Source organism: Canis lupus, chromosome 3 (assembly GCF_048164855.1).
Source record: "Canis lupus baileyi chromosome 3, mCanLup2.hap1, whole genome shotgun sequence".
Taxonomy (NCBI): domain Eukaryota; kingdom Metazoa; phylum Chordata; class Mammalia; order Carnivora; family Canidae; genus Canis; species Canis lupus.
The window spans coordinates 83301212-83325909 of NC_132840.1; the positions used below are offsets into that span (position 1 = coordinate 83301212).

General features: G+C 53.0%; 1 protein-coding gene and 1 non-coding gene across 7 annotated transcripts in view; one reads left to right on the plus strand and one right to left on the minus strand.

The window, feature by feature from the left end:
* Positions 1-24698, plus strand: part of FLI1 (Fli-1 proto-oncogene, ETS transcription factor) — a 122623-nt gene that overhangs the window by 55259 nt on the left and 42666 nt on the right. For 4 of the 6 annotated variants that reach the window (XM_072822678.1, XM_072822680.1, XM_072822679.1 and 1 more), the window contains one exon: positions 15327-15538. The exons of 1 other annotated variant lie outside the window; for it this stretch is intronic. In XM_072822678.1, coding sequence (XP_072678779.1) covers positions 15327-15538 — 212 coding nt within the window. Of the gene's footprint in view, positions 1-6234; positions 6289-15326; positions 15539-24698 lie in introns of all 6 variants that reach the window. One more of the 6 variants, XM_072822676.1, reaches the window with a different exon arrangement.
* On the minus strand, positions 23979-24051 carry TRNAK-CUU (transfer RNA lysine (anticodon CUU)). Its single transcript has one exon. It is a non-coding gene; the product is annotated as a tRNA-Lys (tRNA).

Genomic DNA, 24698 nt, shown 5'->3' on the forward strand with positions numbered 1-24698 from the left:
CCAGGCACTGGCTCAGCTGCTCTCTTGCTCTCCGAGACTCTGGACGGGGGCGCCTGTGGGAGCCACTGGCCCACACTGTTTCAGGAGCTGCGGCACTTTAACAACGCAGACACCTTACACTTGCCAGAGTTTTTTCATGAGCCTTGTTTTTATTTAATCCTCACAACAGACCGTAATTCCTGCGGTCACGAGTTCAGGATCTTCCCCCGCCGCCCCCTTCTCCCTCTCTTGCCACACCTTCGTCCCCGAGAGCACACAGCAGATTTGGAGCTGCTACTGACCTGTCCGGGGTGACCCACTTAATCAAAGAGTCATCTGCATACTTGTTAAATATTTAGTTGACTGCAGAGATAGCGTCGGACCGGTGTGGGGGGTGGGGTTCTACAAATCTCCTAATTCTATAGAAACAATAATGCTCTTAACACTGCGATCCTATTTTTTCCATTGACATATTCCCGAATTTTATTACAGCGCCTGGCACGTAGCACAGGTCCAGTAAATGTTTGTTAAATGAATGAACGCATCAAGGAATGAATGCTTTTCTGGTGGCAGATACGTTCATGATCCCATGATGAGATAGGATGTGTCAGGGAAATAAGCCAAAGCGACTTTCGCAGGTTCTGAGTAGCACGGAGTCCGGCCACCACGCCTGAGTGTCTGGAAGCTACGCGGGTCACTGTGGTCACTACTAGTGGCTATTTATGTTGAAATGAACTATAATTCAATAAAATTTTAAAATTCAGTTCCTCAGTCACACTAGCCAACATTTCAAATGCTCAGTAGCCATGCATGGCTAGTGGCTTCTCCACTGCACAGTGCAGATTTTAGAACATTTCCTATCACAGAAATTTCTGTTGGACAGTGTTGGTCTAGACGACCAATGCGGGAGTTCAATTTCTTTCTCTGTAAAAGAATAATATGTTTGGAGAAACATTGTGTTTCTTAATTTTGATTTTATGGTAAGACTGAGGGTAAAGAGCATGTTCATGTTCTCTTCCAGAATCCTTCACATTTTCGAAGTCGTTCAGGCTGTTAGACCTGAGACCTTCACTGAGTCAGGATTAGAAGGAGCAAGGTGACCACAAGGTTCCCCCAGGGATGTTTTGCTTCCATAGCTTCCCAAGAAGTGCAGGGCTGTGGGGGGAGGGGGGTGACATCACTGGTTTTGGCCCTCTCGTGGAAATCACCAGGGCCATAATGAACGTGGGAGATCTCAACCGTGCAGAAAACTAAGTGGAAGTGGCAGTATAAGAACTCGACAGCCTTTGACAATGGAGCCCGGAGTAAAGGGAACGGGAAGGAAAAAGTTGCTGATGAAGTTTGTGCACATCTGCTCAGGGCGTCCCCACCTGGAGGGCTACTGTCCCATTTCCCCTAAGTTTTGGAGCCGTCAAGGATTAAGCCTTACCGCCACCATGACACATGTCCCTGAGAGAGACAGACAGGCTCCTACTGGTCACGGCCAATCCCTTCAGAAGCTTCCAAGAGTAGAGCTCTAAGTATCCTTTATAGAGTAACTAAATCAGCCCCAAGTCCCCAGGAACTGTCAGTGGGCTTCAGCTGGGTTTTCTGTTCTAAAGCGTTACTGAGATTGACAAAGAAAATATCTCCATGTAATCCCACTGAGATGTTTTCATTGGAAGGCCATGGCAGGACTTGTTCACAAAATATCTGCTTTTCCTATAGATGGATGCCGAGAGACAGGGGGCCCGGTGCCAGACTGCCTAGGTTTGGCACTCAAGTCAAACAAGGATGAAGGCCAACCCAGTGGGCGACCGCTTTGAGGGTGGCTGCCAACCGAAAGACCAGCTGTGTACCGGAGATGGAGCCTGAGCTCCAAGAGGAACGGATGCTTGGCTTTTTGTGTAGAGACCAGGCTGTCCTCGGTTCCCCTTACCTCCTCCCTGGAAGGGGGAGCAAGGATGACAACCAATGGTCCCATGAAGCTAAGATACACTGAGCTATCTGAGCTTGCTCATACATATAATGTGTCACCCAAACGGGAACATTCTGAGAGTGAAGGGAGGTAGTAGTTAGCATTTTCTGGAACAATAGGCATAAACTGGGACTGTCTCAGGCAAATGGGGGTGTAGGATCAATCCACTAATTGATTTTAGGATTGGAGCCCTGGAGAGGATCTGGGGTATCATCTAATTGGGTCCTTTAATGCTGTAACTTAAGAAACAGGCCCAGAGAAATGAGGTGCTTTTCTTAATAAGTTAGACTCTGAATCATATAAAGAAGATGAGGTTCCGAGATTGCTTACTATGTGCCAGGCATGAGTGAGAATACAATTATTGTCATCGCTATTTTACCGAAAAGGAAACTATGGCACAGAGAGATTTAAAAAGCCTTGCCTCAGGTCACAGAACTACCAAGAGGTAGATGTAGAATCCAGATCCTGTCAGTCTGGCTCCATAGGCGACATCTCGAAGAAGACAGTGGGGGGCCCTTTCCGTGTGTTAACTCGCCCCGTCTCAAGCGGGTGCTGTCACTGTGCCCGCTGTAGGGATGAGGGAGTCAAGGCTCTCCATCAGTGGTAATAATGTCTAGGGAAAATGGCAAAGAAGATCCGTCCCTGAGGGATTTACAGTCTCACAGAAGGTGAACCAATGAACACCTACCGCAGATGGTAGGAGCGAAGGAGAAAGCAAAGCGAGTGACCAAGCAGTCTGGAATAAAATGCTGAATGGGTGGTCGAGATAGAAGGTAGTATGGATTCAGCAGTGTAGGAGGTGACTGTGGTGGGCTGGAGGGGGCGGGAAGCTCCTGGAGGTCGTGGCACTTGACGTGTCCTGGAAGGTCATCTCAGGCACCACCTCCTCCAGGAGGCCTCCCCGAGCCCCTGCCACTGCTGTGTCTTCCCACCTCCACACGAGTATCGATGTCTGGATCAGTCTTCTGCCCAGACTGGAACTTCTTGAGGACAAGTGTACAGTTTTGGGGAATCTTTATCTCTGTGCCTCGCCCAAGGCCTGACCCGTAGCAGGCCCTCCATGAGAGTTTGGTGCATCAATGAGATCTGATGGGGCAGGAGGGCTGCGGAGGCAGTGCTGTGCCGGGGTGGGAGCTAAGGGCAGAAGAAGCGGGTTTTCACCCGGGTATTTGCAGGCACCCAGGGGGCAGTAGGCGTCCCAAGGTTCGGAGGGCTGGGTCTTATGTAACCAGAGGAGAATCTATTTTAAACAGAACATTAGCATGCGGAGGAGCAGGAGGGAGAGAAGGAATGGGAGCCGGAGGCGGGCAGTGCAGAAATTCTGGGCATTTCCAGAAGGGAAATGTGAGCAGGGGGCAGGGGGTGCCAGAGGAGGGGAACAGAGGGAGGACTAAAGCCGGGATGCTGGGCAGAGATGGGGTCAGGGCTGCTGAGCCGGCCCAGAAGAGAACCCCTCCCTCCATGGACCCCCACCCTCGGGGACTCGGCCACACGTCGCTGCAATGGCGCGGTGACCACATGCCGTCAGGGCCCCAACAGAACGAAGCACCCTGGAGGGAGGATGGTTCATCCAGATGTGAGAGCTGGAAATCGCGCACCCAGGACTCGTCGGGCGTGAGGTCACCAAGCGTGGCCCCTGGGGCCTGAGTCATGGGAAGGAGACAAGCCGACTGGAGCCGAAATGGGCTCAGGGGCCCCTGGTTGCCCAGCGCCCTGCGAGGAGATGAACTGATACGGAGTCTCTCCCGCTAGGCCTGGCGCCCATGGCGGCGACACGGAGTTGTCCCTGGTGGCGCCAGCCGTGGCTGGCACCCCCCGCCCAGCTCGGGCGCAGGAGGCCGGATGCCCCGCTCCCCGGGGTGGTGGTGCCCTCCCCCTGCTGCCGGGGTGCTCCGCGGGCCTAGCTGCAGGGGAGACAGCGAGGGGCCCCCGCCGGTGCACGTTTCCTCGTGGGCTTCCTGTGACTGGGAGGACACCGGTTGCCACGGAAACTGTCACACGAGGAAATTGTCAGATAAGATCGTAGCTTCTAGGAACAGGACCTCGAGGGGCTGTCGAGAAGGAGCGGTCAGCGGGAACGAGGAAGGGACGTGGGGCGCGGCTGTGAAGGAAAGCGGGCAAGTGTGGGGCGCCGGCTTCATCGAAGTCGCCCACGGGGCAGACACAGGACAGGAAACCCAGCCGGTGGCGGAGGCGCTGGCAGGGCATGCGGGGGCGTCGCTGCGCTTCCTCTCAGCTCTGGGGCTTTTATCCATCAGAAAAGGTCATCACTGCGTACCTACTGGGTGTCAGGAGCTGAGAGAGCAAGTAGGAGGGAAAACCGAGGGTAAGATGGGGGGGGGGGGCTTCTCTCCCTGGAGGGTGCCTCCAGCAGCCGACCTGGTTTGGGAACAAAAAAGGATGGGCAAGCTCTCGTGACCCCAGGCGTCAAAGAAGCACCCGAGGGCACCTGCCACCTTCACTTCCTCCTCTCCCCAGGGCCTGCAAACTTTGCACAAAGTGCCATTTCCACCCCTGCTGGGCAACTGTCTGCCCCTTGGGGGAGCCCATCCTTTCAGGTCTGAACGGCCTCACTGCCCCCCATCCCGTCCTCACACAGAGTCCCCTCTTGTCGCCGCAGCCCAGGCTGAGATCCTCCCGGTCAGGCTAGTGAGCCAGATCCAAGAGACAAGGAGGCCCCGAGGACACTGCCAAGCAACGGGACGGGGCAGGGGCTGTCCCCAGCGCCCAGGCTGTTCTGCAGACCCTGCGCAGGGTGAAAGGCAGACTTTGGGGGTCCCCTGCAGCCGCTGCCCTCAGAGGACACTGCTTCCACGCTTTCAGCTGTCTGCGGGCAGGGCAGTGTGGCCGCCCATCGTCGTCAGAGAGCATGACACATTGGTAGAAGACCGTTACGATTTTCCAGGAGCCAAGCGCTTAGGTAGTTTGCCCAAATGCACTCAGCCAGGAGGGCTCCGCGTTGCCCCAGCGTGGGACCCGTGGGACTGGGGCCTTTCATTGAAACCATTTAGAAGCAGCTCCCTGTGGGGGGAGGGGAGAGCCCAAGAGGCCCATTTCCTCTGCCCCTTTGCCTTTGACCCCTTCGGGGGCAAGCGCGCTCAAGGGTCCTCGCGGGGAGAGAGACTGCTCCCAGGCCAGGCCGGATGTCAGTGGTCCTCACTGGCCACCACCTCTGCAATGAGAGACCCCCACCCTCCAGGTCAGGGTGGGTACACGTGTGCCCCGGGCCTGGGGCGCCCACCCCTGGTTTTGGAGCAGGGTCCAGGGGGACCCGTGGTGCCAATCATTGAGCTGTTGGTCGTCCCTCGGGCCAGAGGAGGGAAAGGGGCCACTGGTGTGGAAGCGTTGCGGTGTTTGTGGCGCCTGGAACTGCCAGCCCTGTGAAATGAGGCCCAATAAAGTCCCGATGCAGTTGAGGAGTGAAATCAATACAAAGGGAACTGCGCTGGTACATCTGGGTGTCCGTCCCCGTCCTCCCCTGTCTGCTCCTCCCCCGTGGCGCCTGGGCTTCTGTGTTGCTGGTTGACAGCTGTCACCACCATAACCCTATTGGACCAGCGGGTGCTCAGTTTACCCCTCTCCGCCCCTTGGAACTGGCAGCAGAACGTGGGCTCCGGTTCGCAGAGGAGAACATCCAAAGCTTCCTAACCCGAGCGGCCCTCCGCTTCCCATCCCCGTCCCCAGCTACCCCTCCGACACCATGGGGTCCACCCCAGGGGCCAGGTCACCCCCTACTATGGGAGAAGAGTGGAGCTTGACCCCCTGGGTGGTCAAAGGCAACCCACCCTACACCACAGGTCTTTGCTGGGCCTTCTGTTACCCCCACTGTCGTCGAGAAAATGCAGGCAGGAGAGCCGTCAGACCCATTGTAAAGAAACAGAAAGTAAAGCATACTATAAAGTGTTCCCGTCTTGGGGTTCAGACTAACCTTCTATCCCCTTCCTGTTAGTTTCCATATTCAGCACTTTTTTTCTTTTCAGCAGTAAAATCATTCTCTGTGGGAGGAGGATTTAACTTTGATGTTTAGAGATGCCCTTTAAATGTGGTTATGGTCAAAACAGTGACTGTGAAAACTCAAAGTCAACAGGCAAAGGTAGATACCATGGGAGAGCTGGAGAAGCATCTAATGGGGACCGTGATTAACACAAGGCCACAGCTCTGGATTCTGTTACACGGCATGCCTTTATAGAACACAGAGACCCTCTTCTCTGAACTCATTTAGACTCATTCCCTTAATTTATTAAACTCCATTAAATAAAGTACTTTCATCTGCAAAGGATTCTAATTCCATTTTCTAGGAACTTGGCTGGCTGCCTTTCCCTGGGTCGCCTGCTGCAGAAGCCCCCTCCCCAGTAAGTGAAGATTTAAGGGGGGGAGGGGGGAGAGAAGGAGTGGGAAGGGGGGAGGGGGGCAGAGAGTTCAATAAAATAACTTGAGAAAATGGGCGAAGCGCTCTGAGTTCCCGTGGCGGGTTTGGCTCTGTGGCACAGCCGAGGACTATAGTCACGGGGCTGGAAGGAGTTTGAGGGGCGAGCGTGAGTTTTGCAGTCGGGCTACCAGTGAGCGGTTCACTAGCTGAGAGACCTAAGGCATAGTAGAACCGCTTTAAGCCTCAATTTCCTTTTTAATAATATGAGGATCCTAATGAACCTCTTAAAATGCTTAAAAGAGGTAACAGTCGTACAAGTTCCTTGTGAGCTTCAGAGTATCAAATAGTGCCTGTTCTGTTTATTCTTTTAATTAAAAAAAAAAAAGTGGTCCTGGTTTGCTTTTTATTTGTTTGTTTTCTCGTTGTTGTTTAGGGGTCCTCGTACTAGGTGGTTATCAGGGGAGGTAGGCCCGAAGGCCGAGAGGGACTCTTCCTCACCGAGTGAACCTAGAGAGGCTCAGTTTCCCCATCTGGTTCATCCCGACGCCGATTCCCACAGCCAGGGTCAGAAACCTAGTGAAAAGGGTATGGGTTCAATCATCCTCCACAGCCTTGGATCCGGGTTCTCTTGTTGCTGATTAAAGTGGTAGGAAATGTTCTGGTCCCTGAGGCTCCGTAAGAAGTTGTGCTGAAACTTAGCCACAGAAAACAAACCATGATGCTCGTGAGCATGACCTTCATCTGAAGGCTCATCGCCCCGAGTCTGGAGGCCGATGCCGGCCGGTGGCTGGCGGCCTCGGGGTCCTCTCCGTGCGGGCCTCTCCAGGCATGTCGTTCCTCTGCGTGGGCTGGTTTGGGCTTCCTCGAGGCATGGTGGCTGCTTTCCGAGGCCTAGAGCCCCGAGACAGAACGAGAAGCAGGTGGAAGTCCTGCTGCCTTTTATCACCTGGCCTCGGAAGGCCCGCCACGTGACTCCTGCGACCTTCTGCTTGTTGAGGCAGTTATAAAGGCCCGGCTGGGCTCCAGGGGGCAGGGAAGTAGAGCCTGTCTGCTGACGGCGAGTGGCAGGGCTTGGCTATATCATCATGGCCCTTTTGGGAAAAGACAGCCCGGCAAATATGAGCGAGCACAAGGCAGCTCCAGCACCACACCGTGCACCCAGGGGTTTCCGCTTAATATCTGGTGACTGACTCATGCTTTCCATCTTCTTCTTTATTCAACCTGTCACAGAGCGTACCTTCTTTTCATTTTTTTTAAATTTATTTATTCATGAGAGACACAGAGAGAGAGGCAGAGACACAGGCAGAGGGAGAAGCAGGCTCCTTGCAGGGAGCCCGATGCGGGACTCGATCCCAGGACCCTGGGATCATGACCGGAGCTGAAGGTAGGCACTCAATCGCTGAGCCACCCAGGCATCCCAAGTTTACGTTCTTTTCATTTGGAGTTTTACCTTCTGTCCGTCTGCCCTCTGTGGGGCCGAAATAATGAGCGAGGAGTGGGTGCATGGCTGGCAATGAGAGAAGAGGCAGAGAAGCAAAAGGCTCGACCTAACTCACAGCTTTAGATATGACCACGGTACTTTAAATGTGACTGTGACGAGACCCCCCCCTCCCCTGCCCCCACCCCGAGCTGGATGGTCCCACTGCTGCAGAGCCCGCCGATTTTCGAAAACAGAGAAGTCAGAGCATTTTGCTTCCTACCTAGAATCTTGTCTGAATTTCATATGCTGTCTGGCTGACAAGAAAAGGGACTTCATGTCATTATGCAAAGAATGTAATAAAAAGCCAAAGCTGGTGTGCTTCCCTGCGGTGACCCAGAGATTAGCTTTCCAGAGGCCCGGTCTGGGACTCCGGCGGATCCGCTGAGCAGGGCAGCAGCAGGGAACTTGGGGTGGTGGTTGCCTTTTTTTTTTTTTTTTTTTTGGAGGGGTGGTTGCTTTTGACGGCCCTTGCACCCACCCAGCCAAGCTCATTGGCCACAGAGACGGGTACTCTAAGGGTTCTGGGCAGGGGAGAGGGAGCGTAAGGGGGAGGACACAAAGTAGAATTAGTGCTTTTTGGGGCCCCATGTCTTGGATCATTCCCTGTGCTTAGCATAAAAACTCAACCCAGCAGTAAGAATGAGCAAAGGACAGGGTCTCCCCTCCATGGTGGCGTCTGGCGCTTTTCCTCCTCTGACTCTTCTACGTGTGTTCTTCTGGGGACCGGGCCACGGCAGAAATTTCTTTCATGTATTCCCAAATAGAATGCAGAGATGATCCAGGCATCATCTTAAACTTTTTTTTTTCCTCCCGCTACTCTGGGGGTTTTTCCATCTCTGTTTCAACAAAGCTTTTTCAGAGATGCAATTGTTTGCTCATCATTAATATCAGTCAGGCCATCATGTGGCAATGCTCTGACCACATCTCCCTATCACCCAACTGACGTGCACACGGAGAGTAACATTTGTCTTAATCTAAGGAAAACAAATTTGGGAAGATACATCTGCTAGTATTTAAAGAAGAAGGAAGGAAGGAAGGAAGGAAGGAAGGAAGGAAGGAAGGAAGGAAGGAAGGAAGGAAGGAAGGAAGGAAGGAAGGAAGGAAGGAAGGAAGGAGAAAGAAAGAAATATATATATATATTTATTGTATATCTATCTATATATATGTAGATGACAAATTCCAAAATAGGGAAGTTTTTTTATTAATGAATTCACAGACGCATATGGCATTTTTCTGGTATTTCTCCCATATACGATGTACGATGTACGCGTGGCACTCCCAGTAGGTGGTAGCCACCTCTACTTTGATTAGCTCAGCACTAAATGGCTCTTCCCGTCACTTGCCTGGCTACTTAACAGAATGTTATCTGTGCCATCTAGAAGCCTGAATTCAGAAGCCAGAAAGAGAGGTTTTCGGGCTGCAATGAAACAACGTGCATGGTTTGAAAAATAGGAGTGGAAACACATTAGCGAAGCAGACTCTGTTCTCAAAACCCTCATGGAATTTGCATTTCAAAATCTTGCTATTATCTCCAAACCTGCTAATTTTGAACCTTAAGCAACTTCCGTTGAAATAACTCACCCAGGGGAGAAGAAGGTGTATCTCTGGCTTTATCTGCCTCCCCGCACCCCCCCCCCCCGCCCCCCGCTCCATCTCATGGCTCCCATGCAGAGGTCCCAATGCCAACTCCTGGCATCCAGATTCTTTTAGATTTGACTATTTCCCATATCCTAAGAACTTTAGACACTTGCTCTGGGAAATTCACTTGCAGTATCTCATTTGACCTTTATTCAATATCTGCCAGGTGAGGCACTGTCATTACCCTCATTCTATGGATAAGGAAATGAAGTTCGGAGAGTATAAATAAATCGCAGTAGGTGACGCACTAATGAGCAACTGATGGAGCTCAGATTGGGATTCGTCTCTTCCCAGCTCCAAAAATTGGGCTCTAAATTACAATAAACTCAGGAGTTGTCCTTGAGCACTCACGGTCTCCCTGGGAGGGGACCAGGCAGCCGACCTGAATTTGAACCCCAGATCACACTCACTTGCTGTGTCACCTGAGCGAGTTCTTTCACTTCTCTGAATTGCCATGTTTCCAGCTGAAAAAAATAGAAGTAATAACAGTGCATCCCTCATAGAATTGCTAAGAGGATTAAATTAGATTACTCATATAAATAGGGCCTCACACCTAACAAATGCTACGCTAATTGTCTGCTATGACCTCTTTTCTTTTTTCTTTTTTATCAGTTCAACTTATTTATTTATTTGTTTTTTTATGAATTTATTTTTTTATTGGGGTTCAATTTGCCAACACATAGCATAACACCCAGTGCTCATCCCATCAAGTGCCCCCCTCAGTGCCCACCACCCAGTCACCCCCACCCCCCGCCCACCTCCCCTTCCACCACCCCTAGTTCGTTTCCCAGAGTTAGGAGTCTCTCATGTTCTGTCTCCCTTTCTGATATTTCCCACTCATTTTTTCTCCTTTCCCCTTTATTCCCTTTCACGATTTTTTATATTCCCCCAAATGAATATAGACCATATAATGTTTGTCCTTCTCTGATTGACTCATTTCACTCAGCATAATACCCTCCAGTTCCATCCACATCGAAGCAAATGGTGGGTATTTGTCTTTCTAATGGCTAAGTATATGACCTCTTTTAAATAATGAGACTGCAGGATATGTTAGAAGCGATGTTATAAGGCCCTTCATCCAAACTGGGTAAGGAGCATCCCATACCAAGACAGGTGCCCCATTGGCCCTATACCTCTGTTGGTTCCCTGGACCAGCAGGGGATCATGGGAAGGAAGGTTGACACAGTTTGGTCAACATTTCTGTGGGCAAATATGCCCATCCACTTAGCTCACAACTCCAGCTGCCACTCCAGGTAGTCGACCTTGTCTGAGCTCTCTGGCAAATGGGTCAAGTGGGGTGCTAATGTGCTTGGAGTCAAGGCACCGTGTGCCTCCCTCTGGGTCTAGGACTCAGTGGCTGAGGGACCAGAGCACCCTGAATTACAAGCCTCGTTGTCCCAGCAATCAGCAGAGCAAAGGAAAGATGCTTCTCAGAATATAATGATGACACCAATCCAGGGCTTCCTTTCCCAGTGACAGCTATTAGGGCAAAGAATTAACCCTGAAACAGGGGCCACACAGGGTTAGGGTGCCTATACCTTCTGTCTTCTTCACCTTGAAGCCAATTTTTATGTAGCGTGCTCAAAGCAACCCAGACTCAACCACCTTGTAAAGAATAACTTGTCTTTTGTGTCATGTCCAAAGTCAATAGAAAAAGTGAAGCTGTTCTGAACTGAAGGAACTTAGTTGCCCTAAGAATAGTTTGTGAATTTCATGAGGAAGGTCTCTCTAAACTCAGTTTCTCATCCAAAAATTAAATTCTTATCAAGTCATGAGCCAAAAGCTCTTGAAAACCGACAAGTCCTTCCTGCAAGGAGTTTTCGGTGTTAAGATTTTTATGTTTAAACTTCTAGAAGTGTTAAGAGTTTAAGTAAAAGTAAACAGCTTTATAAGACATACATAAAACAGCAAGAGCTGCACGTGTGTAAAACCTATAAGTATGTGATTGAAATGTCTGCCAGCTGAATAGCTTCTCACGTGATAAAAGCAGTAGCTTGGTGCCTACACCCACACCTGTTACCGCCCGGTGGCCCCCATGAGTCCCCAGCAGGGACATGATGCTCTCACACAAGTCTGCCGGCCACAGACACCCAGGGCCATGTTCTGTGCCCGCCCCTCCCTCTTGGCCTGTCCTCCTTTACTGCGCCCAGTGGCACCAAAGCAGTTTGGAGAAGGCTCCCCATCTTAAAGACAGAAGCATACTTGCCAGGGGTGTGGTCTTGGGATTCTCCCATAGCTCCCAGCCTCCAATGACTAAAGGAGTGCTGTTTCCTTTCAGAGATGGTGAGAATGTTCTCATCCCCAATTTAATTGTCCACCAGGATCTTAAATCAGCCTGTTTGGGGTCCAGTCTGACCAAATCTATTATTCCCACTACGTGGCCATCATCTCCGGCCTCCTGCCCTTAGGAGCTGCTCTCCTTCATCTCTCTCTTTCCAGCCTCCCCCAACCACAAATTCTTTTCTCCATGCTGTTATGGGGCAAGGGTGGGGGGAGCCCATTGCTTAGCAATTGCTTAGCAATGACTGGAAGTAGGAGAGAGAGTGAGAGTGAGAGAGAGAGAGAGAGAGAGGGCTTGTGCCTACCCAAGCAGTATTCTTACTGGGCTGTTAAAAGCTCAAATGAGTTAGAGGGAATTATCAGGGAAGGTTTCATGGGGTGAGGAAGATCTCATTTACCTTAGAAAATAGGGAGCATCAGATGCACATGCAGGTGGAAAGGACAAAGAAAGGGTGCCCACAGCCCAAGGCCAGACAAAGTGATGCAAGCCCCAACAGAGGGAGATAGTGGGAACAGGGGGCGTTGGGCAGGAGGTGCAGGAGGTGCAGGAGGGGGAAAGTCATGAAACGTGAGGGTGGGTAAGGCTGTGTTGTGGGAAAGCAAGCGGCTGGCAGGAGATCTGCTGCGGTCCACATGGAGCGAGCTCTCGGAGGTTTGAGGCTGCGCCGTGGCAGGATGTATTTCCAACTTCCAAGGGAGCTGCAGCTGACCAGGGAATGTGCAAGGAGGGCTGAGGGAGGGCGGAGCGGGCCAGCGTGTAGTCGTGAGGGAAAGAGCCTGAAAAAGAAAGGCAATGGGACGCACACGTGCCTGGCCTGCTGGACGAAGACCAGTCAGGCAGGAGGGGCCAGACAGGTTCTGGAGGAAGCCAGGGTTCTCTGCTCCTGTGATATTACCACTTGGCTGGGGTCTCTTTTGATTGTGAACTATATTCCAGAATGAGTTCAAACAAGTGTTCTGCCCTTTACCACACAGCCACTTTATCCCGTCAGCTATTCGTTCTCATTTCCCCCAGAAGTCTCTCTATGGTCTGCCATCCAAGCCCCCAAATTTACCTTCTCTGTTTCTGTTGCCATCTTTGACTTGAACCTTGGTTTTGCCACCTGCTTGGTGCCCTTGGACTTGGAACCCTGCCTTCTCTTGCTTCCTGGCCCGCTCTCTTTAGGGATAGTGATGGGAGGGATCTTTCCTATTTCCTTAGGGCATCGCTATCCCCAGTCCCACCTCTTTTCCTTCAAATATTCCACCATTGCTTCCCCTGACCTCGAGGAAGGGAGATAAGATGTTCTTTAATTGGAAACTCCGAGATTTGTGCAGGATTGGCCAAGTATAAAGCCACTCTCCGCAGTAGAAGACGATACCCGATTCCTTACATGGTCTCTCTTTGCAGCAGGGTTGGTGAGCGTTCACCTTTATCATCAGAAGCACACTGATGGGTCCTAGGTGGGAATGTGTCTCTGCTCCTCATGTAGGACCCCCCTGGAATTTCAGGGACTCAGGCTCGACTCTCTGGAAGATTACAACGTCATGCTTTTCAAACTGGAACCATAACACCGAGGGCCTGGATGGCAACTCAAAACTGGTTTGGGACCTGGAGCCAGGTCTGCTCCCTAACAGGATGTGGAGGATGGGTCCAATAATGGAAAGACAGGGGTTCTAGGAAGCCCAGCTTTTATCTGAGCATGACTCAAGGGCACTTAAGTGAAACATGAAGAAGGATCCCAGCATCTCTTAGGTCTGAGTCAAGGGACACCTCTGGGGGGGGGGGGGGGGGACGTGAGCCTTTCGATATTGTTCAGGCAGCTCAGCTTTGAAACTGCCATCTCTGGCCGTATCTACACCATCCAAAGCCTTCTGGTGCAAGAGCAGACTTCCTGGAGCAGGTTCCAGTAATTCTTCCTCGATCCCAGCCGGAAACAGGCACAGAAGAGCCTTTTTCTTTGAAATCTGGCTGTCCTCCTGCTGGGGTGGAGAACGACCCTGGGAGAAACAGCGACAGTCGGCTGATAGAGCGGACTGTCATTTTACAAGGTATAAGGAGGGCTTAAGCAAAGGGGCTGTGTTACGGCTGCCATCACCAAATTCCATGGACTGGGTGGCTTTAGCAACAGATTATTCTCTCACAGTTCTGGAGGCTGGAAGTGCAAGATAGGTTGCTGGTGGGCTCTGAGGGCGCTTCTCCTTGGCTTGCAGATGGCTTGCTGCCTCTCCTCATGGTGGGCTCTGGGTGTCCAGATATCCTCTTCCTATAAGGACACCAGTCAGATTGGATCAGGGCCCACTCGAACAGCCTCATTTCAACTGACTCACCTCCTTAAAGCCCCTTTCTCCAAATACAGCCAGATTCTGAGGTATTGGAGTTAGGGCTCTAACATGTGAATTTAAGGGAAAAGTAGCAAGTAGCCTAAGAAAACCTTCACTGGAACGCTAGGAATCATCATAGCTGACATCTGTCGGGTGGCAGTGGGTGCCAGAGACTGTTCTAAGCATTTTCTGTATATCATTCCATCTCATTTTCACAATTGCAGATTGTATAATTACCGATTATATAGATTATAAATTAATTCTGGGTTAGAGATCGTTCCCTTCTTTTCTGAAAGGCGGACAACTTACTTTGGTGTAATTATGCGATCTAGTGAACATCACACCCCAGTCTGTGGCCCGGGGCCTCTGTGATCTGATGTGAGCTGGAATAGTGGGAGCATCTTCTCGTGGTGCTTCGGCGGGTAGGAGGTCCCTGCAAAGTGCCAGGCTCCCTTGCGCAGTGCAGATCTCCGCAAGCCAGCCTTACACCAGGTGATGGGACAGGAGGCGTGGGCAGATTGAGAGTCTCTGCTGGATTCCCCCATCCACAGAGCTGGGCTTCTGCCCTCGTTCCTGGGCAAGCTGAATCATCAGAATTAAGACAGGAAGCTCTCATCTCCAGGAGCCAGGCAAGAAAGCATGACCGAGCACTGTCCCCAGGAGGCAGGCAGCCTCCCAACTGAGTCACCGGTGTGTAAGATGCACCGCACGTCCTGGAGAACCCCCCTGCACAGTGCGGGGCAGTTTTTCAAGCTAGACACCTGTACCAAGCCTTTTCTCATTTAACCCACCTATCAGCTCTGAAAAAGCTATTCTTATTCCTGTTTACAGATAAGGAAACTGAAATTAGAAGCAGCCACAGCCCTGGGCCCCACCCTTCCCTAGAGTGACCTTGAGTTGGATGCTTAACCTTTCTGGGTGGGTCTCGCTGGCCTCACCTATAAAATCAAGGCTCACTTTCATATCCCCCTCCAGCCCGACTGCTCTGGCAAGCACCACCAGATCTCCGCACACACGCACACCGTGGACCCACTCCTCCTGGCCCCCTGCTCCCCGCCCTCCTTCCTACAGACCCAACAGTGAACACACGCCGAACACACTCCGCTGCCCCAAACCCCTCCTCACCCAGGGTAACCTGCTGAGAACCCAGTGAGTTTGCATACGGGTAAACTTGCCCCGGGAGTGTGAGTCAATCAGCAAGCCGGACTGGCCGCCTGGGGTAGCCCTGGGCCACCCTGCCAGCTCAGAAGGAGACTAGGTGAAGAGTAACATGAGGTGAACTGACACTGGGCTTTCCGTCTCCCTCTCTGACCCTCCAGGAGGCTCTGTCGGTGGTGAGCGACGACCAGTCCCTCTTCGACTCTGCCTACGGAGCGGCGGCCCATCTCCCCAAGGCTGACATGACCGCCTCAGGGAGCCCTGACTATGGCCAGCCCCACAAAATCAACCCCCTCCCACCGCAGCAGGAGTGGATTAATCAGCCGGTGAGGGTCAATGTCAAGCGGGAGTATGACCACATGAATGGATCCAGGTAAGCCCGCCAGGCCTGCGCTGCTCCTAGGGGTGGGCACGGCCGGCTGCCAGGTGCGGGGCTGCGGAGGCTCGAGGCATGCTTGCTCCCCAGGTATCTGAGTCAAGCAGATCTGACCTAAGTGGCCTCTGGCCCTCAGGGTGTCTACAGCAGGTGGGAGCTCTGGTGCTGGGCTGGGGAGCCTGAGTCAGTCCCTAGAGAGTTGAGATGAAAGGCTGGGGGTTGAGCAGGGCCAGGAAAGCCCATCTGGCTCTCTGCGCCTTGGTACAGCCCTCAAAGGCCAGGTCAGAGTCAGGCTCGTGGCCCTACGCAGACACTCTGGAACGCCTATTTTGTGTCAGGCCTGGGTGGAGTCCCTCTTGGGGGTAACTTAGTGACGACATACCTTACCTGTCCTGTTGAAGATACTTGACCTCTCTGGGTCGGTCTCAAAGATGACCAAACCATCCGTGCAGTAAAAGTTGAGAAGTGAGAACAAAGACGATCACATCTACAGGCTTCCTGTGCCAGGGAGGACGCATCACACTTGGGAGGTGTATTAGAAACTGGTGGTGCCCAGGGCAGTAAGACTTTCCTCATGGAAACAGGGAGGAGAGCCCAAGCAAAGAAGCATCACAGGAGCAAGGAAGGGCACACCTGGAGGGTGGGTAGCCCACGTTTCACTCCCGGCTGTGCCCTCGGACGAGCTATTTAGCTGTCTGAGCTCCAGCTTCCTCCTTTCTGAACCGGGGGCTGGAGGATTTGCTCCTTCACAGGCCTGTTTGGTTGACTCTGATGCGGTGGAGGGAGGACCCAGGGCAGTGCCTAGGACGCAGAAAGTGCTCGATAGTGATCTCGATCGTTCTGAGCCAAGGCTTAAAAGAGAGAAAACATGAGTCTTATTCGTGGACTATCAGGCCAGCCAATGGGCCTACAGCACAAGGAGATAAAAATGGAAATTAAAAGAGGGCTCTGGGGGATCCCTGGGTGGCTCAGCAGTTGAGCGCTTGCCTTTGCCCCAGGGTGTGATCGGGGAGACCCGGGATCGAGTCCCGCATCGGGCTTCATGCATGAGCCTGCTTCTCCCTCTGCCTGTGTCTCTGCCTCTCTCTCTCTCTCTCTCTCATGAATAAATAAAAGTTTTTTAAAAATTTTAAAAGAAAAAAAAAGGGGGCTCTGAATGGCACGCTTAGAAAATACAGGATTTATTCCACATGCAGATACCGACCTGAAGCATAAACTTGACGCGTAACATCTTCAGAGCTTGGTTTACAGAGTTGTGTACAGAGGGTGGGCGGGGAAGGAAGTGTCAGAAAGAGAAGACATTAGTGAAATATCCCACTAAGAAATTATCAAGTTCTTATTCAAGTGATGGTAATGATCAGGGAAATCAGAAGGAATAGATACAAGAAGGACACAGCAAAGGGATAATGAGTGGGCCTCAGGTGGACAAATATTGAAGTCTATGGGGGAGCGGGGACAGAGGGTATATGAGAGGAGAGAGTAAAAAAAAAAATGGCTTGAGCTTGCATGTTTTTGGGAAGGATGGTGCGGTTAGCCACGGGAGGTAGGAAAGGAAATGCTTTGAGAAGAGATGTCAATGTTCCCTCTGAGGTCCCTGTGAGCAATCAGTAGGACATCCAGATAAAAATGTCTACTGGGCCTTGGAAACTGAAGCGGAGATAATATTTGGGGGCTGGAACCTAGGTTTGGGCATCATCTCTAAAGAGCTGTCACTAAGGGTGGGTGAGGTCACCAAGGAACCGAGTCTAGAGGAGCCAACAGAAGGGGGTGAGCGTGCAGCTGGGAAGGAGACCTCCCCCAGACAACTCTTGGTCCCAGACCTGCCTGTGGGAACACCCAGCCCTACCACATCTCAGCCCCACTAACCAGAACCAGCCACTGGGATCCCAGCCACCGTCCCAGAGTCTAGCAGTTGACGAAGGCCTCGAGGTTCTAAGCCAGGAGCCTCTCACATGAGCGTCTCTCCACAAAGATAATAAAGATAATGAGGTCCTCACCGTGTAGGGAGGGTATCACTTGCTAAATGTTTTTCTCCATATTATCTTATCATTTGCTCCCCACTGTGATCCTAGGAGATAAATGTTGCAATTACATTTTGATGTTTAAAGGCAGAGAGGGTTTGGGGGCAGGGGGTTGGCAGACGCCTCGCGTAAGGATTTAGAGGAGGCACAGCTGGCACGGCCTCTCGGGCCCCTCCCTCCCCACCTGTACATCGTGCTTTGGGGCTCATGGTCCAGTTTCTGCCCCCACCCAACCTGGCAGTGCCTCCCAAACTGGCCCGACCCCAGGACGGACCTTCCTGATGCCTATCGAAAATCCAGATTCCACGCTTGGAGTGGGTTTGGTCTGTCGGAGCCTGAATCCCCTGCAGGCCCACCCCAAGCCAGACCAGCAGCTCCTGCCCTTCTAGGGCCACCTCAGTAGCACCCTGTTCTCCCCACTTCTGTTTGCCTTCCTGAAGTTTGTTCTTCAGACAGTGGCTAAAACCAACCCTTTTATTTTATTTTTTTATAAAGTCTTCTTTTTTCTTTTTCTTGTAAGATTATTTATTTATGAGAGAGAGAGAGCACGCACAGAGGGAGAGGGAGAAGCAGACTCCTCACTAAGAAGGGAGCCCGATGCGGGACTCGATCCCGGGACTCCGGGATGGTGACCTTAGCCGAAGGCAGATGCTCAACCAACTGAGCCTCCCAGGTGCCCCCAGAGTCAGCCTTTCAGAATATTTAACTCTTGCTCCAAATCCTTTAATAGCTTGTGACAAAATCTAAAGTCCTCCCTATGCCCGCCCCCCATCCCTATGAAACCCTTTTTATCCTTCCTGTCTCACTCCTTCCTTCTGCATCAGCCACATAAGACTCTGGACCCCAAGCACACTCCTGCCTCAGAGTCTCCTGCCTGCAGTCCTCCTTTCTGGAACATTCCTACCCTGTCTAGGCATGTGACTCTCTCTCCTGCTTGTTCCAGGTCTCTGCCTGAATGTCACCCTCCCAGAGGCCTTCCCTGACCGGGGCACCCATCACTCTGGACCTTGCTTAGATTTTTCTTAGTCCTTCCTGGTCAATCACATCCCTCTCTACCATGCAGGCAAGGCCCTATTTTGTTTACCGAGCAGTGCCCGGCACATGGTAGGTGCTCAATAAATAGTCATGAAATGAATAAGCAGATGGAGGCACGGCTACCCAGCCTCAAAGGTGAAGATGCCTGTTCAAAGCCACATAGGTCATGGGTGTATATAGTCCACCAAAGTGTGTGGACATCGCCTCGGCAAGAGCCTGGGTTTGCGCTCCGGGGAGGCTGCACTTAGGAGCTGACCGCTGTCTCCCCAGGAGAGCACTCCCCGCGTACGAATCCTGGGCAAAGAGGGCCCCCCAAGGAAAGCAGCTTTCAGAACCCGCTTGCCAGCCGTCCCTGGCTGCAGTCAGAGCAGCAGGCAGCTGGAGGAGAGCTGTGTGAACGCCCCCAGGGAGCAGATGTGGCAGTTACGTGGCTCTGGTTGCACAGAGCAGCCCCTGCTTTTGATTTGCCTGTCCTGACCCAGAGCCTCTGCAGGTGACGCGGCAGGTTCAGAAAGACAGCGCGTTCTCGCCCACCTGGGGAAACAAAGAAGACCCAGTGGGCTCTCAGAAATATTCTCCAAGAGCTCACACGTAGGCCACCGGCCTGGTGGGCAGCAGGGAGCAAGGGTTCTCAGAAAAATGACTTTGCTGAGGATGAGTCTATCATTTGGCCATACAAAAAAAAAAAAAAAAAGACACTATGAGGAAGATGCCAGGCAATTCAAATCTCTCATCGTGGACACTGTGCGTCCCCTAACCCCCTGAGTATTATTGAAATGGCCCCATTGAGTAGAAAGAATTCCTAACTTCAGGTGGGAAAACCAAAGCAGAGAATCTCTCTCATTTGGGGTCTCCTGGCTCATGGACTAGATTTGTGGCATCCAATGCAGCACACGTTGCTTGTGAGCACTTGAAATGTGGCTAATCCAAAACGGACACGTGCTTGAAATGTAGGATGCACACCGGACTTCGAAGAGTGTGGGGGGGAGAAAACAAAGTAAAATAGCTCATTGGTTATTTTCATATTGATGATGTTGAAACGATCGTTTCTTTTGGCTGCGTGATCACTTCTTTTGGATAATTTTCTTTGGGCTGTAGTGAGTTAACATACTAATATATTCTAATATATTTTAAAATTCATTTCACCTGGGTTGCTTGAAAAATGTGGCTGCTAGAAAACTGAAAATTACGTAGGTGGGCTCACATTGTGCTTCAAACTGGACGCCACCGGGCCGGGACGCTTTGGACCGTCCCACGCTTCGCGGTGCAGGTGCATCTCTCCGTGTCCTCTGATAGCTTGGGTTTCTGAGTTGGTTCATGCTTATTAGAGACCCTGTAGATATTTTTGTCTCTGGAGGAGGTATTCTCTGTGCCTAAAAGCTACAAAGCCCCTCTCGCTTTTTAACCCCACTATTAAGTCACTTGGACCAGGGGCGCGGGGTCACGTGGGGAGACTGAGGTCTGGCGAGCTCAGAGAAAGCCCCGCTTGCCCATGTTGTGGGAGGCTTGCTGCCTTTCTCCAGCTCTTCGTGTGGTGGTTGAATGTGTTAGGTGAGTTGTTCTGGGAACAGCGTGGCCCAAAGGCTCTGTGATGTATGGAGACTTCAGCGACTTGACCCCAGGCTGTGGTCTGCAAATAACTCAGCTGTATCCCGCCTCGCCCTCAGGGATTGGGGAAAACATCTCGTGATAGAAAGTTATTATTTTGTTGGGGGGAAATGCAAGGACCCGCTCACCTTGTGTGCCTGGCATGCAGGATCTGAGTCAGCATGGCTCTACCCCAGACCCCCTAGCACTGGGCAGCGGGCTCTGGATGTTCCTAGGGGACGTGTAGGGACTTCACAGGGCCATCAGCCCCACACACCCTGGAACTTCTGCCTCTGTGATTGCAAAGCAGCTCCCCAGGTGCGCCCTTCGGTTCTGACCTTGCAGTAAAGAGCATGTCCCGAACCACCTGGGGGGAAGCCACCCTTGGGGTTCTGGAGAAGCTGTGAGCACCTAGTATGGAAGGAGATGAAAATACCTATGGGATTAGGGCAAATGGCTATAATATGGGTGATTTTCTTTCCTTTCCTTGGTATTTGCTTTAATTTCTTCCATATTCCTCTTTTTTAAAGGTTTTGTTTATTTCAGAAAGAGAAAGAGTGTGTGTGGGGGAGCATGAGTAAGGGGAGGAGCAGAGGGAAAGGGAGAAGCAGGCTCCCCGCTGAGCAGGGAACCCCACCTACAGGGTTTGATCCCGGGACCCTGGGATCATGACGTGAGCCAGAGGCCGACGCTTAACCAACTGAGCCACCCGGCCGCCCCGCATATTCCTTTTTAAAAACAACAAGTCATAGGCACACATCTAGTCACAGATCCTATAGAAATCTTAAAGACAACACGGATTCGCTCAGCTGATAAGTGTGTACATTGCACGGAAGACACACGTGACAGGTCCTACTGCAGCTGTGTGTCCTGGGTGGCCCTTGCGCGTTTGCGTGAGCCACGTGATTACAGGGAATCCACTGGACGCCAGCGCGGGCTGCACGCGTGTGGATCTGGGTGGCGCGTCCTGATCCCTGGGGGCTGAGAGAGGCGGTGGGGGAGACGCCTGTTAGAGGCTAACGTATCGGGGTCACCTTGGGAATGGTCTTCGTAATCTTCGCTCACCCAAATACCCACGATTTCTCACCTTGTTTTAAACTGCTGAACACTTTGCAAGGCACTCTTGGAAACCGCTGGCGGTATTTTTAAAGCAGTGCTCCCCGAACGTCCAAAAATAGAACCAGAGGAATAAAAAGCTTCCGTCGCCCCACGGTGAGAGTAGAGGAAAGCGGTGCCAGGTCCATGTGCCCTTGCTGTGGCCTCTCCTGCCGTGGCTTCCTGCGCCCGGACGGCGAGATGCCCTGAGCTACATTCTTGGAACCGGCACCTCCTCCCGCGCCCTGCGGCCGCCGCGCCCGGGCCCTTGTCACCTGTCCCGGGGCTCTCAGCTGCCCGCGGGCCCGGCCCCACACTCCCGAGTGCCCGTCTCAAGACAAACCAGCAGCAGCGCAGGCAAAGCTGAATGACAAGGCCTCTTCCCCTCCATCCGCGCTCCCCCCTCCTTGTCACTGGGCCTCTCCACGGTGCAGCTGCCTCATTAAAGCGCAGCCCTGGGGTTGGCCTTCACCTGTGCCCACCGGAGCGGTGCTGTCAGGGCGGAGGGGCCTGGGACCCCGCACTGGGCCTTATTCCAGAGGGGGGCCACCTGAGAGCAGGCGGCCGGACTCATGCCTTGGCGGCGGGGGGCCCGGGTGCCTGCACAGGTGCTGGAGGAGGCAGAGACAGGGAACCTCCGTGGGACGGGACACGCGGGGGTGCCAGCTACCCTACGGCCCCCTGCGAGCCCTGGGCCCGACCGTGGTCCCTGTGTCCCCCTCCGGGAGCTGGCCGATCCTGTGACCTGGGCGCCCCCCTTCCCGGCAGGTGCCTGTCTCACCTTGGTGCTCGTGGCTCCTCTTTCCACCGGGTCACCCACCAGGTGGCTTTTCCCTAACGTTTCCTCTTTTCAGCCCGACCCCACTGCAGGTGCCTATGGGACAGAGACTGACTCCTCTCTGGCCGCTCCCGAGGCTCTGACCTTTCACTTCTGCATGGTGAGGGGTCAGCTTTCAGCTCAGAACCCGCCAGAGGCCCAGCGACAGGGGAAAGCATTTTCCCAATCCTGTCTCCCTGATGCTCCCAATGGGGAGCACCCCCTTTTCCGAAATCACTCCCACCTCCAGGTGGATGCCGCTCCGGTCCCTGGAAGTCTCCTCGCCCCTGCCCCAAGGCCCTTGCACTCCTGGCCTCCGCCAGAGGAAGTGTGCGCTCTGGCCACCCCACCCTCTGCCCCACGGGGTTCCGGCCAATGAAAACGCTGCTCCCTTGGTTGAAGGCCAACTTAATCCTCCAAACTCCTGCTGCACTTGGGTTGTTTCACAATGGACAAGTATGTTGGGAAGGGCTGCCAGGCCCGGACGGCGTGTGTGCGCGTGTGCATGTGCGTGTACGTGTGCATGCATGCATGTCTGTGTGGACGTGTACACACGTGTGTGCTCAGGCGTGCTCCTGCGGTTAGCAGCGAGGCGGCCGGGGGCGGGGGGCCGGGCCCAGACCCCGCAGCGGGGCTCGCCGGGCGGCCTCATGGCAGGCCAGGGCCCCCAACAGCAGAAGCCAGAGGGCCCAACTGGTGAAAAGCCCTGATGTGCTACTGCCGCCCCTCAGACTGCCATGGGGACATTAAACCTTCAACAATCTGGGGCTCTGACGGCTGGTTCTTGGTTCTCTGCCTGGAAAAACAGTAGGCGAATAGTAAAACCTTAAATTCTAACATGTGTAAGTTATACATCTTATTTTCATTTTCAGCCCATGTTCCCCTCTGTAAGACATCAGGAAAAAATTACCGTCTGACTTCTAATATCTCAGTGGACCATTTATCTCCCGGCTATGATAAGTGATCTTCAATATTTTTTTCCTTTCAGATTAAGAAACAAATTCATTTAATTGTCTTTAGTGGATGGGCTCCGGCCCCCCTGCCCGGCCTGGGCCCCCGCCACCCCCCTCCACCCCCGGGGCTGCTCCTCCCTGCCTCTGGAGGTGCCGCCACCAGCCGCGGGATGGGCGAGGCCCTATCTGGCTCGCCCTGGCTCCTTAAGTCCTCATGATGGTTGGTCCCTGCCCAGAGCAGGGCCGGGAGGGCAGCAGCCAGGACTTTGGGAAGCCTGCAGTCTTTCTGTGGCCTAAGGTTGGGCCGCTGTAATCTGAACCTTATCTGAACTCCTTGGTCTGAAGGCCTGGTTTGGAGCTCTTGAGAGAACTGGCTGTCTCCCAGGTCTGATGCTTCCTGCACTGTGCAACCACGGCTGCAACCTCTCCGGGGCCTTGCAGTCGTCCCCTTTGGTCCTGCTGCTGCTGCCACCGCTGCAGTGGCTGACCAGGAGCTGGGGCAGGGAGCGATGGCACTTCCCCCAGGCCCCTGGGAGGGCCCATGACGCTGGGCTGGGGCGGATGGGGAGCGTCTTCCCAGCCTGCTCTTGTGAACCTGGTGGCCGCAAGTGGGGTGTCAGCTTAGATCCCCAGATAGCTGCTCGTGGCTGGCCCACTGCCAGGGAGCGGCCTCTGTGAACCCAGGCTGCACAGTGCCAGGTGCCAACTGGGCTACGTACATCAAGACAGGGTTGGATGATTTGTCCCTTCTGCACTTCCTTATGGTTCTTCTGTGAGTGTGGTGGCCAGGGCTGCAGCGTGCCACAAGAGCCACAACCGCGCTGGCAGCCTGAAGGTCTTGAATTCTATTCCTTCTTCATGCAGCAGCCAGCTCGTTTGCATGCATGTGTGTGTGTGTGTGCATGTGTGTGTGTTTAAAGTAGACTCTCTGCCCAGCGTGGGGCTTGAACTCAGGACTCCGAGATCAAGAGTCACATGCTCTACCAACTGAGCCAGCTGGGCATGCCTGCGTGTGTGTGTGTGTGTGTGTGTCTTTTTTTTTTTTTTAAGATTTTATTTATTTATTTATGAGAGACAGAGAGAGAGAGAAAGAGAGAGGCAGAGACACAGACAGAGGGAGAAGCAGGCTCCATGCAGGGAGCCTGACTTGGGACTCAAATGTGGGTCTCCAGGATCACGCCCTGGGCCAAAGGCAGGCGCTAAACTGCTGTGCCACCCAGGGATCCCCACTGCGTGTGCATGTTTTGATTAGGAAAGCTTAACACCAAAGACCCGAGTCCTGCTTCCACTTTCGCAAGCTGTGTGACCCTGGGCCAGTCACTCCCCTCCCCGTTTCCTTAAGCAGAAAGAGGAGATAGGAACCCTTGCCACGGCTACCTTGGAGGGGGTGCTGGGCAGTTCAGATAGAATGGTGTCCGAGACGTGCGTTAAAAGCCTATCCATGCAACAGACACAGTTCACTCGGCGGACCCTGATCACTCACCTCCTCTGTCGGGCACCACATAGCGCATGGAGGTTTGAAGGAGAGAGGAAACCCCCCACCCAGCCAGGGGAAGAGCCCCCGCCACCCCAACAGTCCCCCGACGTGACCCGTGCTGGAACCGAGGCAGACACAGAGCGCCGAGGGGGTGCGAGGCCTACCTGGGGGC